This window comes from Cyclopterus lumpus, chromosome 5 (genome assembly GCF_009769545.1).
Source record: "Cyclopterus lumpus isolate fCycLum1 chromosome 5, fCycLum1.pri, whole genome shotgun sequence".
NCBI classification, from domain to species: Eukaryota; Metazoa; Chordata; class Actinopteri; order Perciformes; family Cyclopteridae; genus Cyclopterus; species Cyclopterus lumpus.
Window position 1 is genome coordinate 9835731 of NC_046970.1, and position 17061 is coordinate 9852791.

Consider the following 17061-nt stretch of genomic DNA (forward strand, 5'->3'; position numbering starts at 1 on the left):
AGCTTTGGGGTGAGGGGGAAGGCACACGTTGGCAGTGTAACTATTAAGTTACTCTTTCAGGGGGTCATGCTCAGTCCACCCACTTCTCTATTTCTGGCAAACAGCATGGACTAGGAATGCCACCGAGGACTGGAGGATAAGCAGGAAAAAAAGTGTGAGGATGAAAAAAAGAAAAAGAAAAAGAAAGGGGATGATATTTTCACAGAGCACAATTGCAGAGGAGCTTTGGCTAGTGTGATAAAGCATGTAAGGGTTATAACTAAACTGCCCATCACTGAGACTTCCTTCTCGTTTTCTTCATCATCTCTTACGATCGCTGCTTTCAATATGCATTTGGTGTGGAAGTGTGTATTGACAGCAGAGAGGCCACTATGTTTTCCCCCTTCATGATTACATACATAGGGGAACACTACGTCTGTTCTTCTGATTACATACTTTGCTGATTTATTTGGATGTGGTTTGGGCTCTGTTCTACTATGAATAATACTCTAATCAGAACTGAAGAAATACAATGGGAATAAGATTCTTTTTTTAATAGTCTCATTGGGATCACTGTCCTGGCCAAGTTGGAAGCATTAAAGCCGCATACATAAAAGCCCAAATTAGAGACTTACACGGCAAAAGACCAACATTAGAAATTTCACATTAAAAAGACACAAGTGACAGACTTCAAACAAACATCAAATTGCATCGACTACTGACTTAGTGGAGTAGTTCAGCAACATGACAAGTACTCTTAATTTTGTTTTAAACATTTATCATGTATATATAACCTCAATATAAATCTAGTTTAAAGGGACTCTGTAGCTCACATGAGGGAAAAAACATTTGACAATAATTTTACCAGAGACGGTGCAGATTTTTTAAATAACCACAATCATTTTGCGCACATGAACGAAGGTTGCAGCTTACTGATAGTTTTAGGAGATAATGGCTACTTCTGATCCAACCCAGTAGACTGTGCCAGGATATGTGGTGGTAACCTGTTTGTGTACATTCTTTCAGGATCTGATAGATTGTGCGTTCACATGCAGTTGTGTTTAAAAAATGTAATGATATGGACTTTACTGCTTACCTCAAAATCCTCAGAGAATCCTTGTTGGTTATTTGAGTAGAGTTCAGAGATGTGTTTGATTAACTGCTTGACTGGAATAGCCTCCATGTCATCTGCAAAGAAGAGACAAGGCCAGGGTTAAACTGGCTCCACAGGCAACTTGCCCTGGAGCAAGGCACAACCCCCCTACGCATCTGCCGACAGGGCAACACAGAAACCGTAGCAGTTTTTGACATATAAAGGTACAGTATTACTTGCCTTGTGATTGAGGCTGTGCCAGATCGTTGTCATTGTTTTGTCAAATCAATACATCCCTCACAGAACCTTCTGGGGTTACGGCAATGAGAGAATAAGTGACCTTGGCAAGTCAGACTACTACTACAACTCACAGGCTCAGTTTTCACTACAGGACACAGGACAGAACTGACTCCCGGTAAACATGTGAATCACCTCTTCAAACACATAAACCTTGTAAGCACAGTATTTAAACTGTTGAAGTGTTACAGATCAACAACTGCATGGCCTATTTCTCACCTCCAGTTGACAAAACAAACGAAAACTAGTAGTTTTGTAGAAATTTCCAGAACAATGCCATGTACTTCCAGTTTGATAATCAAAAGCAAAGGCGAATGACAGCATAGTTGAAGGTTCATTTAGCTGCTTTGGAGGTCTCCATTGTATCACACCATTTTCTTAGCAAATAGAGTTCCCCAGTTGCCATAAAAATTAGACATCAAATTTCACTCCCAACTCATTAATTCTAACCCTCTTGGTACCTATTTTGCCTCAGTTTTGAACGTGGCCCAGGTGATGTCTCACTTTCCATTCATTACATGCATAATATATTTTCAAAATGAACTTTGAACGTAGGTTTACTTTGTTTCTAGGTGTATGTGCGCAACAAAAGTGCTAGCTTAGGTTTAGGCAACACAACTACATGCTAAAGGTTAGGGAACAAAAGTACATGGTTAAGTTTAGGCAAATAAAGTACCTGGTTAGGGTTAGGCAAAAAAAGTACCTGGTCAGGTTAAAAAAGCATTTTCTTAGGTTTCGGCAACAAAATACTAAATAAGTTTGAGGAAAAGTTTGTGGTTTGGGTTATAATAAGTATGTTTGTCACATAAATTTGGTGTTAGCAAATTATACAAGCACGCAACAAAACTATGGTCAAATGTGTCAACACAGGAACAGCAAAGTCCTGTGTTCCTTCCATGTGTGTTAATCTATATATAGTCTACTTGAAATTATGTGAGATTACATCAAATGCCCTTACTAAACCCCCAAAAAGAGAAAATTGTGTCCTTGTGATGCCAATATGTTTTGAAGATAAGCAGGTCAAGGCAAGATTGGCTTTGATTTGTATTTAGTGTTATCTTTATTAATTACCCTAGATATTGTAGACAAATAGATCGATATACATTAATGAATCAAATGTAAAATGCTAACATATACTTGTCGTACATTGATAGTTTGTGTGGCACTAAGTGGTGCTTCGAGTAAATCCATTCCCTGCAATGATCTCTGCCAAGAATGATGCAAGTTCAGTCACATTTCAATTCCAATTCTTTACCATAGAGGAGCAAGCAAATAACAACATACAAGAGAGCTTAAATAAGTACATTTTTGTAGTTGTGTTGCTCGTGGGAGCTTTTAGTGGGACAGCACAGGACTGGAGTGCATGTTTCCTCAGCTAGTGGACATTTGCATACAAACAGCTGTGAAGTTGTTCTTCTGAAATAGACCGCATACAAAGCTGAACTCAACCCTGGTGAGTGGAGCCTGTTCAGTAAAAAAATGTAAAAACAACAGCAAAAACTCTCTCACAGCCCCCCGTTTTTAGTGTTTAGTCTTCATCAAATATTAACAAGAGCATACACTCGCTCGCTCTCACTTTGTGTCTTGCGAGACACTCATTTAGGCATGCAAATATGTCAAAATGATTTGTGTGTCAGTAAACACAGCAGGCTATTCAATGTTCCGGGTCTGGAAGAGGCAATTAACTACATGGAGAACTGATCCAATATCTTTTTATTGCATTGACATAACTTACAGACATTAGAGTACAATCCTTAACAGCATAGCATGTACTGTAAAATATCTGTTCTGTTGCTCCAGATTACAACATTATACTGCACTGTAGTAAAACACTACCACCACCTAAAGTAGCACAAACACATTTGGTTTCCTCCCAAGAACAAATCATCAGTAAACCTAATGCCCTCCTCAAAGTCTACTATGTTCTATGGCAAACACGCTTGGTTTTTATGTGCGTTATGCATAGATTTTTGAGAATAATTAAACATCACACACAATTTATCTGTATCTCCCAACATATCTGTATTTTATCTCACTTTGGGTGCCAATACAATCAGTTAAAGGTGTAATGATGTGTTTTATAGCACAGCATCACAACACTAAAACCAACAATATATATATTAGCAATACAAATAATTCAGCAGAAAAGGGATTGTACTATTGAGTAAGTAGTAAGTTAGACTCCCAAACAAGATGTTAGCAGTACCTGACTGAAGTAAACTTTTGCCTTTCTTCATTGCTCAAGTGTTGTTTTAGTCTTTTGGCCCAACAGAGGTGTTCCCCGATAGCAAAACTAAGACATACTGATTTTCAATCAGGAGGAAAAGGAATAAATAAAGACAATCATAGTGTGTTTTCAGTCTTCACCAGATTTATCGCCTCTAGTTGTATATTTTCGCCAACCATTCAAGTAGCAGGTTATATCCATGTCTGTCATTTTTGTCATTGAAGCATGAATTCTTGAGTTATCACCAACATGCTTTTTGTGAGGGTCACAGTTACCTTTGACACCCACATTCTAATCAGTTCATTCGTACGTCCAGGTTGATGTTTGAGCCAAACTTGAAGAAGAAAGTACATCCAGGCCGTTCGTGAGATATCGCGTTCACGAGATTGGACCTAATGAACAACCCAAAATCATTAACCCATTACCATTACCTATAATGTACAATCAGAGGAATTCCACTGAAATGTGATTGAATCATGGCTTGTGTGAATCATTATAACTCAATTATTAATTAACCATATAATATTGTTTTATCAATTGTTATAAGTGTGACTTTTCTTAGATAAATATCAAATAAGCAACATACATCTGTAAAGTTTGTTTGTTTGTTTGTGTGTGTGTGTGTGTGTGTGTGTGTGTGTGCGTGTGTGTGTTGTCTGGAAGGTTCTGTAGTAAGTAGCTGCTGCCGGCAGGTTTTAAATTCAGCACAAGGTCTTAAAGCGGATTATGGGATGTGCGAGGCTCTAGGTCCTGAGCTTATTGAGACAATTAACACAACAAGCATATGGTCATACACCACCCAGGCTGCTTCAGTGGACTCTGCTGTCCACACAGTGTTTTCCTGATATTCAGCCTTCACATGTCTGTAAAGCTACATCACACTTTTAGATATTGTCCAAAAAAAAACACATATCAAACCACAGTGATATGAAACCAAGGGTGACTCCAGAACAGGAGCTCAGAGAGCCTGTATTCCTGTTGGAGAAAGGGACATTGGCTCAATGGCAGATCCCCTTTTGATCAGTGCTGGACTCTGCCATGCTGGGCACACTGGCCCTGGTTTCAATGGAGGCATTTGGACTCAGCCGAGGACCATTGAAAAGAGGCCCCACACGCTTTTAATTGATTTGATGGGTTTGTATCCACATCTTGGACCTGAGGACTAGAGCTGGAGCATCTTTCATGCCCTAGAGAATGTGTTTGTATTCTTTGGAATTGCTGGACATGGCACAGCGCCTCTTTTTCACATCTTAAACATGTTTCCTGACACAGCACAGGTTTGTGATGTGGCTACAGATCATATATTTTGATTTAAGGCACCAATACATTAAAGTCTGAGCTGGTAATCCAAATATCTTATTGCTAACAATCTATTTTCCAAGGTGTCTAACATACTTAAGACTATTCTGCATGAACCCGTTAAGATGTTTTTTGTGGAATTTGCCTGGCCTTTAGAATAAAAACTAAAATCAGAATCAAGAAATTCCATGCTGGTTCGCAGATATATGCACTTGTCAGATAAGCTTGTTTAACTTCACACAATGATGGTCATGTGCTCAATGTTGCTTTTAAAAGGGAATAGTTTTGTTTCGTCAAGTAAGGATTCTCCAACTGTATTGCAAAAGGCCAACATGACAACTTTTATTACTGAGCATATGGTAGGCTCTCAGAGATGGCCACCACCTGCTACATTGTTGTTGGTTACAGGGCAACAGGAGATTCATAGTGTGGACATAGTGTGGTTCCTTTTAGGAAATGTTGTTAATGCTAAAGTTGGGGTAAAGACAAACCTGCGATTTGTTTCTACACACATTAAATGTGAAAAGACTGTGAACTAGTTAGTACTGAATTGTAGAAATAGTCCATTAAACTGTTTTTTCACAATTTTTTTTTTTTATAGGATTTTAATAGGCAGGCCTGATGAAATCATGGCTCGATGACCCAATCACAACCAAGTAAGTTAAAACTTACAAAACACAAGTAAACATGTTATTTTAGCTGTCGACTTTTCATGGAACAGGGTAACAGATTTAAACACATTTTATTGTGGTAATGTTTTTTTAGATTTCAGGTTTTGTTTTTAGTTAAGACTTTATGCTTAATTTCTTGTGTTTTGTTTTGTCATAATTGTCTTCTAACATATTGAGAGCATGTTGGTAGTGAGTATTTTTTACTTTATTATCCTTTGGATAATGTTGTTTCTTAGTCTGATCATCCATAAATAAAATAAATCCAAATCAGATCTATAAATGTGAGAAGTGCTGGTTGTTACCTGGAATGGGGATGACAAGGGATTGTCTCATTGGGTACCACCTTGGGTGAATTGCTGTCTTCCACATAGAAATGGGCTGTCTGGAAACAGCGCCTGACAGAAAGAGAAAGAGGTTACATGTTAACAATGCCTTAGAGAAGCAGCAGTTCAGGCTGGGTCTTTGGCCGTAGCCTAGCAACAGGTTTTTTACCTGCTCCTTATACGTTGGTTTAAATCTTATTTATCAGATCGATCTTAATTTGTATTTGTAAACGATGAAGCCTCGATGACCACCAACGTTAATCACGGAGTTCCACAAGGTTCTGTGCTTGAACCAATTATATTTACCTTTATATATGCTTCCTTTGGGCAACATTATCATAACAGCTCGCTAAAATTCAAGAATGTCTTAAAGCCATAAAAACATGGATGACCTGCAACTTCCTGATGTTAAACTCAGACAAAACTGAAGTTATTTTACTGGGCCCTGGAACACCTTAGAGATCAATTATCTGGTGATGTGGTTTCTGTAGATGACATTGCCCCTGGCATCCAACACCACCTGTAAAGAATCTCGGCGTTATCTTTGACCGAGACTTGTCCTTTAACTCCCACGTGAAGCAAATCTCAAGGACTGCATTTTTTCATCTACATAACATTTAAAAAATCAGGCACATCTTGTCTCAAAAAATGCAGAAAAGCTGGTTCACACGTTTGTTACTTCTAGACTGGATTACTGCAACTCCTTATTATCAGGCTGCTCTAATAAGTCTCTTAAGTCCCTCAGTTAATCCAGAATGCTGCAGCTTATGTACTCACAAAACTAAGAAAAGAGATGACATTATTCATGATTCTGTACACATGACATCTATTGCATCTGTCCACCCGGGGAGAGGGATCCTCCTCTGTTGCTCTCCTGAAGGTTTCGTCCCTTTTTTCCCTGTGAAAGGTTATTTTGGGGGAGTTTTTTCTTGATCCGATTGTGAGGTCCTGGGACAGGGATGTCGTATGTGTACAGATTGTAAAGCCAATTTGTAATTTGTGATATTAGGGTATACAATAAACTGAATTGAATTACTCCTGTATTAGCTGCTCTGCACTGGCTCCCTGTAAAATCAAGAATCACATTAAAAAAAATTATTCTCCTCACCTACAAAGCCTTGATTGGTGATGCACCATCATATCTTAAAGAGCTTGTAGTCCCATATTGCCCGACGAGAGAGCTGCGCTCACTAAATGGGGGGCTACTCGTGGTTCCTAGAGTCTTAAAAATTAGGATGGGAGCCAGAGCCTTCAGTTATCAAGCTCCTCTTTTATGCAACCAGCTTCCACTTTCAGTCCGGGAGCACCTATCTCCTCTTCTCTCTCTACTTATGGATGAATTTACATCTCTCCATTGCACCTTACTAACTCTGCTTCCTCCCCGGTGTCTTTGTGACTTCATGTCTCATAGGGTCCATTGGACCTGGCTGTGTCTGATGCCTGCTGCCTGGTGGGCCGGCCTCCTGCCTTGGCGCCTCTGATGCGCCCAGCCCACCCTCCTCTCTAACACCTGCTGTTCATGGACTGTGGAGGTCCATTCATACATTTTTCATATTCATCAAATGTGTTTATGTAACTCTGTAACGCTGTTCATTCTGTACACATGACATCTATTGCGTCTGTCTATCCAGGGAGAGGGATCCTCTTCTGTTGCTCTCCTGAAGGTTTCTTCCCTTTTTTCCCTGTGAAAGGGTTTTCTTCTATTATTTGGCAGTTTTTTCTGATCTGATGTGAGGTCCTGGGACAGGGATGTCGTATGTGTACAGATGGTAAAGCCCTCTGAGGCAAATTTGTAATTTGTGATATTCGGCTATATAAAATAAACTGAATTGAATTGAATACAGTTCATCTCTTAGAGTGTGTGGAGAGAGAAAGACACATACTGTATATTTAATTATGGCAGTCCTCCCCTAAAAGTATATGGAAATGGAAGAAATGGACTTTGAAATCCATACACACACACGCACAGACACACACAACACACACAATATGCCTCGGTGTAGGTGGGTCTGAAGTTACACAGTTTGTAGTAGCAGCTGTACAGGGAAGCTTTGAGGAGCAGACACATCAGAAGGTCTCCTGTCGTGTTTTTAGTTTGTCACGGTGACTTTGACAATTCACATATATGATGGTGATATCAGACACTGCTTTGAAATTGAGATCTGCATCAGGCATGGTTTAAATACAGCAGGAAGAAGCAAGAGCGGTATCACATGTCTTCTCTCTCAGAAAACACTCAAGCAGGTGGACTAGCTACGTTTACATCCAGCTGTCAGGCTGCTTTTAGAAAACTTAGTCACAAAAAATGAAGTCCAAAATAAGACATGTTTGTCTTAATGTATAGCCAGTCATTGTTTATATTATACATTTAGATGAAACTTTTTTGTCACTGCCCAAACCAAACAAGTTGTCTGTTCAGACCGAAGCGGACTGAGATGAGGTTTGAGCATCTAACTATCAATGTTTCTTCAAAGGTCACTGCTGTCTTCGAAATGATTCAGTCTACTTCAGTAAGAGGATTATATTTTGAAAGCCTTCCAGTAGCATTCATCAGCTGATCAGATAGACTGAATATATTTTCGAGAAACACACAGCCTCAAAGACTGGTAGAGGGATTGTTTGAGCATACAGTACTACAGTGTACCTTTTCGATACGCAAAGCTGTCTTGGAGCATATCAGTCATCTATGTATCAGAGTGCAGCTCACTTCAGGGCGGCCACAAAACATCTTGTTTGAATAACTGCCTGAGGGAAGGAGAAGTACGCTCAGTCAGATCCTTTGTGGAAGGCTAGGTTTAGCTGCGTGAAGTTTAAGTTGCAAATACTCAGAATTACATCCATTGCAATAAATATATGACGACGACTACTTCTGGGTGTTTTTTTCCATGCTCTCAAAACGTCGCAAGATTATTATAAGATGAATGATGTTCAATTGGTAGAGAAATATATGCTTTTCTCTTGGTTATGAAAGAAAATGTGCTACATAGATAAACAAAAGTTGTTTGTTGACGCTCACCTGAGATGCACCCTAACCGATATGAGGTCCCGGGACAGAGGATCTTGTATGTGTACAGATTGTGAAGCCATTTGAGGCAAATTTGTGATTTAGATTTTGGGCTATACAAAATTAATTGAATTGAATTTAAATAGTGGTCATGTGAGTAATGTAGTAGCATGATGTTGTGATGTTGATGGAGTACTGCGAAACCTTTTAGCTAGGAACGCAACGTTGACATTTAGTCAAAGTATCTGACTTTGACATGACTGACTGCTGTTGCCATTTTGTCTCCTACCAAGTGTCATCGCCTTACACCAACCTTGTTGGTTTGTCTTTTAGACGTGAAGACTTGTTGGATGAGGGCTGAAGGTAACCAGATTTTCACAATATATAATTTGACTGTAGAGCCATCAAAATGATATAGAACAAATACAAACTATCACCTTGCAGTTGCCAGGCCTTACATTCATGAGAATGGACAGATGGATGGACAACTTGTAAACATAATACCTCTGGCCATAGCTAAAGGCATAAACAATACTGAATCAAACGAGTAAAAAAAAAAAAATATATATATATTTGCCAGCAATACAGAAACATTACTGATGCTCCTTTAGATAAGATAAATCAGCCTATGCCTTATTGACAGTTCATTGAAGCATAGAATAATCTGTCTTTTATTTTACGCACATTTAAAATAGAAACACACCAGCTGAGCTACACTCCATTTTTATTACAGGATGTTAAAATGAAGGAATGTCACATGCCTTTTGTTAACAACTAAATGAAACTAAACGTACTTATAGTGTGTGCTACTTGTCAGTGTCCTTATCAAAGACTACAACTTCTAGTGACAACAATGCCCACTTCATCTATGTGTGTGTGTGTGTGTGTGTGTGTGTGTGTGTGTGTCCAGACCCTCCCTACCTGTATTTGATACAGAGCAGAGAGCAGAAAGTGTTCATCCTGGTGAACATGCAGAGGATGGAGGCTGCCGCATGCTGTTGCTGACATGAACTGAGAGCGAATGCACAGGGGACAGAAGAGACAGCAGCAGGGAGGACAGAGGGAGGGAGGACGGCTTTCCTAACAAGGCACGGAGGGGGTTGTTCCTTCTGTGTGACACCGACACACGCACACACACAACACACGCCCATGTCAATCCTAAACCACATCCTGGTGTGAGACAGCTGGTGTCATGATGCATTCAAGTCAGATGGGACAAAGTTGACAGAGCCATGCTGAGGTTCCAACTGAGAGGAAGTCACATTATTGACCAAGAAATCAAAGCCAACCTCCAGTGCTTGGTGGTTTCAGATTCTCTATGTTACAGATATCGCACTCTGTCCTCAAAAAGAACACACCTTCCTGTCCACTGCCCCATGTTAGGAAATAAGGGGCGATATTTAGTATATTTTCTAAAGACATGACAGAGATTTTGAGTTGCATCTAAGAAAAGTCTTTCACATTGTTTTGAAAATATGTAGAAAGAAAGTGTGTGAAAACGAGACTACTCATACTGTAGTGATACTATATACACCACTGCACGTTGGTCCCACATATCGTGGTGCTACCTTGTGCTAGCATTTAAAGTAAAGTCTGAATGATCAAGAAAGATTAACTTGTTAGGGGACCCATATTCATTACTTTCCCAGACGACTCGAATGCAGCCGAACAAAAGTTTACCTCATGCCAGCGCACCAAATTCAACTAGAGGGCCAATAGAACTGCAGCAGGGTTAAGACTGTGTGACTGTGTGGCTTTGCTCCACAATAGGATTATATATCCCAACACACCCCCTGCACCTGGTGCCAGGACTGTGTGTGTGTGTGTGTGTGTGTGTGAAAGAGTTATGTATAATTTCCCAACACTGGTACACTTCAACACAGGAACTTTTAACCCCACAGTCAATCAACTTAATTAGCTTCATGTGTGCACACAATTAAACGTACCGACGCAAGTGCAACAGTATAACAAAATATATTTTGAAATGCATGTTTTGCTGTGTACACTCCCTATTTATATGTTAAGAAATGGTTGCCACTGATGGCAAACAAGGGCCAATAATTAGTTGCCAATTTCTCAAAACGGTTGCCCTGGCAACAGGCAACACTTGGCATGAAGCATAAAGCATGTGTAATCCTGTGCTCAGTTCTTCTTTGCTTTGCACTATCATACACTGTATAGTATTTACTCCTGGCTTCGCCTTGATCTGCCTTGGCCTTCTCTTGAACCCATGCTAAAATTCTCCATGTGACTGTAATTATTTTGATGTTTTTGACTCCCTCCCTCTCTTACATCATTCAGGTGTTGTCCATATATACGATGTGTTGGTTGATGACATATTTTATATTCGGGTGTTCCCTGCTGCAGACAAGGCTTGTCTCAGACTCTGAGTCACTGTTCTACAACATATATCCATCACAATGATCAGATGATCCTCTAGTCATATAAGGAGAATTTACCTCTGGAAACTGGCTTTGGCATTGTGGCTATTAATGAATATCAGATGTGGTTATTTGGTGTTGGTTCTTTTAGCTAGTCAGTCTACTACTCAGGCTAAAGCCGCTCTAATACAGTATGACAGCTGGACCAGGATCAACTCTCCCATGAGGTTCCTTCATGTGCTCGTCTGGGTGGTAGAAAGCTAACGTTAGCTAGCTCACTAGCCAGCAGCTACAATGATAAAAAAAGGCTTCCTCTAAGGATTTTGGTGTATGTAAGACACCACATTGACATGTTGCAGCAGCTCCTAGAGCTCACTGAAGTCTGGATTCCACGTCAAAAAGCTTGGACAAGGCGTTGTGAGGCTGGATTATTTTCTCAATTCACAATCCAATAAAAAACAGCCATTTGCTCTGCTGACTAATGAAAACGTGTTTAGTTAAATTATTTTGTGTTCATCTTTCATTACAGCATGAACACATCAGCAGTTTACTGCTGTTTTTGTTCTTACCATGATTAAGTTCAGGTGAATCACACTATGGTGTGATAACATCTTATCTGTACTTGGTTTAAATGGAAATGTTTTTTAAAATAATAATTTTGTTTATTCCTGGGTGTGATTTGATTAGATTTTTTTAAGTGTGCTTAATGTTATCATCTCAAACTTGTTTTCTCCCCATAATAGGCCCACCTGGAGGTTTCAGGTAATGCTCTTTGTACTTTTCATTCATCATTTTATTGAGCTTTAATTAACACAACAAAAGATTTGACATCCCCCCGACACCACCACTCAGAGCACAACTCCACACTAAGCGTCTCCCAGTGACTCTCAGGCTGTCATAACGCTGTGCATTACTGTTAGTGGATAAAGTGCTGGAATAATAAAGAATGCAGTTAATCAAATTATTGAAGGGGAGAAAGCCCTAACTAATGCATTCGTATAGCTCTCCAAACATAGATACCCATGTTTTGATGCCAAATATTGTTTAAATTGACAGAACTTTATTTAAAATGTTAGTGGACATGACAATTAACAAAATTGGTCAAGCTACATTTTAGGGAAAGGTGTAGAAAATAATGCATTTTGTATATTCTCATAGGATGGAGATATATGACATGTCAGCTTTGAATACTCAAGGGTTGTATTGTTCAATGAAGAGTTGGAACAAGCAGATATTTTACTGTATGTGATACTTTGATACAGTGTAACAACTATAAACTTACTATAAAGAGGCTAAAGTCAATGATTAAATCCATAGTTAAAGAGATTATTGATGTGTGGGTATCACTGAGTATACCAGGTGGAAACTGAGAAAGAAGCTAGTGTTCATTGTTCAAACTTGCATGCATCTTGTACAGTGCCACAACAAGTTATGGATTACAGCAGTGGTGGACACACATGGTCACACAAAGAACTACTGGTTTCTCCCAGGTAAAGTTAAACCAGTAACCATCACCCTAAATATGTCCGAAATCAGAAAGTCTGATGCCCTTATTGTAAGGCACATCGGTCAAAAACGTTTGCTGTTTGCCATGTACTGTAGTGGAGAAAAGTTGTCCATCTCCAAAAAATGCTTCCAACACAGTCAACTATAAATGGATCCTTGTTTGCCAAACAATCCAGACGACTTAACAACTATATAACTTCTACTTCTTACAAAAAATTAAAAAATGGCTCCCAAGTCCAATTGAAATTGAGTCTTGCCCTCTCTTCAGCTTGGCTCTTTTCCACCTGGTTCTGACACTCAATGTGTTTTCTCATCAAGCTACTTTTTAATTGTTCTCTCTAAAAAGTTTAAAGACATATAGATATAGATTTCTCACCATATTTTAAGATAAATGGATATCAACCTCAGTCAGCAAAGTACCATTTGAACAACGCACTATTAGGACTTCTAACTACTATAACACTTTTACTGTAGCAACTATTATTTTGTTAGCATTCATCAGATTTCAGAACAGAAATATATTTTATATTGTGAATTTGGACAACACAGTGATGTTGATGTTGATTGGAACAAGCTCTCTCTATCTCTTTCACTAACTATAACAGTTTTCAGAAACAACTTAAATGGGTCCTAAAAAATATTTTAAAGTAATAAGCCAATACATTAGTTATATACATTTTAACAAGATACTTATGCTCTAGCAAAAATGGACAAACCGTGTAAAGAAAGTGGAGCGGGTGAACATTGCTAGGCATGAGATGTTTCCAGACTCAAACCCTGTGGACACACACTGGTTTGAATGGCAGCAGATCGCATCATCAAGCCATGACAGAGATGCAACATAATGCTGTCCAATCCTGTGAACATCAAGCATTCACATCCCCAACTGATTTAAGTTATATACTGAAACCTTTATAATGCTTTTGAGCTGCCAAACTCACTCCACTGTTGGTGTCCATGTTTTACCCTCCTCAGTATCTGTAATGTATCAATCTTTGCATCCCCTTCCCATCTTCAACTATAAACAAATGCAGCATCACACAGTGGGAGACTGTGGCTCAGAGGCAGAGCAGGGTCGTTCTTCAATCAGAGGATCCACAATTCCGCTAGTCGATGTGTCCTTGTGAAAGACACGTAACCCTAGATTGCTCCGACAGGCTGTTCCGGTGGTACCCATTTTTCCAATGGGTATGAATGATTAGTTCATTCTGATGGGCAGGTGTATGAATGGGTGTGAATGAGTGAATGATGACAAGTAGTGTTAAAGCGCTCTGAGAGGTCGGAAGACTAGAAAAGTGCTCCAAGTGCTGTCCATTTAGCAGTCACATGCAACTGTCAAGTCATCCATCCATCTTTCAAACACCAACTCAAAAGTACAGTATATCATATGTGATGCTGTTGTTGTACCCACCTCCAGTAGACGAGCACAGCCAGCAGTAGAACAAGGCAGAGGAACGTCAGAGCTGAAACCACCACCAAAGGTACCAGCCACTCCACGCGGCCCAGTCCCGCACCAGTACCGGGTCTTGTCTGGTGGGTCAGGTTGGTCCCAGCACTTGGACGGTCTGAAAGAAAAAGATGGAGAAAGCAATGAGGGACAGAATTATTGTCAGGTGGAATGAGGATATGATCGAAGGTGGAAGCCGTGAATGCTACTTAAAGCATTCTGATTCGGACTATACGTGTAAATCGGGATTGGATTAGAATGAAAGTGCTAAAGAAGTAGCAAGAAAGTAGAAGTGGGAAGAAATCAGGTTGGAATGATAGAGTTACTGTTAATAACAGCATTGTTGTGTTGAATCATACATGATCAATGCTTCAGGCTTTTATATATTTGCTTTCATATTTCAAGACAAATATATGAAAGCCTCTGCCACATATTTCTTGTTGTACAACCAAGAAAATAAAGGAAATCAAAGTGAGAGGTTGAGACTCATCATTGTACAGCGTTAATAAAGTCTTGGAAGCAACTGAATAAAGCACAAGTTGACCTCAGAGCACAACAATCTACTGAAATATTGATCTACAAATATTTAGTACAACTCCTAAAGTCCTTAAACTTGGATGTTGTTTAATTTTTCTGCCGTTGTTTGAAGGAGCTGGAAGTTTAACACACAACAAGAACTAGTCTCCAAATATTTACCATAAGTCAATATGAAGGCAGCTACAAGCTGCTGAGTGTCGACTAGTGTGACAAGATGTCTTGCAAAGGCAGTCCTTAAAACATACAAAACAGCAGCGGGCAGATGCACACATTACTGAGAAGTTTTTTAATTATTTTAATAATAAGGTAAATGAAATAAGACAACAAATTACCCCCCCAACCCGCGTTTTACATGCTAGTAGGGACATTCAAAACTATTTTAGTCATTTTCAACCTGTATCATTGCCCTTTTCATCCCAACTTATATCACACATGAAATCAGCCACATGCAGCCTTGATTTTATTCCTGCTAAATTTCTCAAAGAGGTTATTGTCACTCTAGGGCCCAGTATTTTATTAATTATAAATAGCTCCTTAGCAAGTGGTACTTTCCCATCCATTTTTAAATATGCAATTGTACAACCTCTTTTAAAGAAACCTAAGCTTGATCCTTCTGTTGTTTCCAATTTTAGGCCAATTTCAAAACTTCCATTTTTACCAAAAGTTTTAGAAAAAGTGATCTCAACACAAGTTTATGAATCATAATAACATATTTGTGAAATTTCAGTCAGGTTTTAGAGCACATAGCACAGCAACTGCCCTCCTCAAGGTAACTAATGACCTCCTTATAACAGCAGACAGGGGGGAGAGCGCCGTTTTAATTATTGTAGACCTTAGTGCAGCTTTTGATACTGTAGATCACTCCATTTTAATCGATCGCCTTAAAACTTCTAATGGCAAAAATGCTTTTGCCATTAGAGCCCTTCGACTTTGGAACGACCTACCTGAGAGGATAAGGCTTGTTAGCCTGAATATCAGACTTAAAGTTTCACTTAATTGATTTAGACTCTCAGTGTATTTTTGTTTTGTATTGTCTTAATCATAAAGCTTAGAATTAAAGTGTGCTTTTTATAAGTAGTGCACATGTTTTACCACTGGTCTCAAATCGCAGCAGTGCTAAGGACTTCAGGTCAAAAACTAAAATTAGCACCTCACAGTTATATGCTTCCTCCAACAAGGTTCAGTTTAGATCCTATTCGAAATATCATTACTTCTTAAGTTTGATCGTATTAGGCAGTGTCATAATTAACGCATTGTTGAGTTTGGGCCAAAAACACGAATTCGAATCAGTTCATCCTTTAGTCCAAGTGGACGTTTGTGCCAAATTTAAGAAAATTCCTTCAGTGACTGAAATAATGTTGAATAATGCAATAAAACCTCACAGCAAACACCTCTCACAGTAATTACAGTATGTTATTAAGAGAAGAGGGATTCAACGCTACATTACCAACATTTCCACTACAGATTTATGTGCATACTTGTTGATTCGGTTATTGTACAGGCATGACAATATATTTATTTAAAGGGAGAGGTGGCCCTCTTAGACTGAATATGTACAAGGCCCATATTGTTGTCATTTGCCACTGGAGGTTACTACAGGAGCAGTTAAATCTTTAAAAGCTAAAGGTTATTTCTGTAATTTGACTTTCAACAGTCTCAAACACGGTTGTCGATATTTGACATATAGCGAGCTAGGACAAACATCCCCATTCTTAATCCTGGCTGCTAAGCTCTGATTGGGCCACTGTTTCTCAAACCAAAGCACACCACACAGCTAACCTACTTGAATATTTGTACAAACCACTCAATCAGGCTGTTCACCTGTTCACACTGGAAAACTGACTAAATGAAATCTACTCAATTTGTTTGTTTGCATGCAAGTCCAACATTACAATTCACAAAGGAAACAAGGAGCTAACTAACAGCTAACAGCTTGGGGGAAAGAAAAAAAACAAATTGTGGACAGTGACGAGACAGGCTTTGAAAGAATATGAAATCTTTGAAAAAACATTTAGCTTTTTTCATGGAAGGATTCCTAATTTTACATTGGGTGAATGTCAGCATCTGTTGGAATTGCTGATGTCTCATTTCATTTCCTCTTCATGTTGCCATGCTGTACATAGTGTATACTTTATTAGAATCCTTACATAGTGTGGAATAGGAAAGCAATGTATTTGCTAATCTAAGCTAAATAGATTATGGACCTACTGTATGGAGGGGAAACAGATACATAGGTTGTTTCTTTAACTTCATCTCACTGAAAACTGAAGGTGCGAATACAAACCATCAAATCAAAA

The 17061-nt window shown here is 39.0% G+C and overlaps 1 protein-coding gene across 1 annotated transcript in view; it reads right to left on the bottom strand.

The window, feature by feature from the left end:
* Nucleotides 1-17061, bottom strand: part of LOC117730452 (receptor-type tyrosine-protein phosphatase gamma-like) — a 409107-nt gene that overhangs the window by 18512 nt on the left and 373534 nt on the right. The window contains 4 exon segments of the mRNA XM_034532172.1: nucleotides 1076-1167; nucleotides 5869-5884; nucleotides 5886-5961; nucleotides 14192-14345. Coding sequence (XP_034388063.1) covers nucleotides 1076-1167; nucleotides 5869-5884; nucleotides 5886-5961; nucleotides 14192-14345 — 338 coding nt within the window.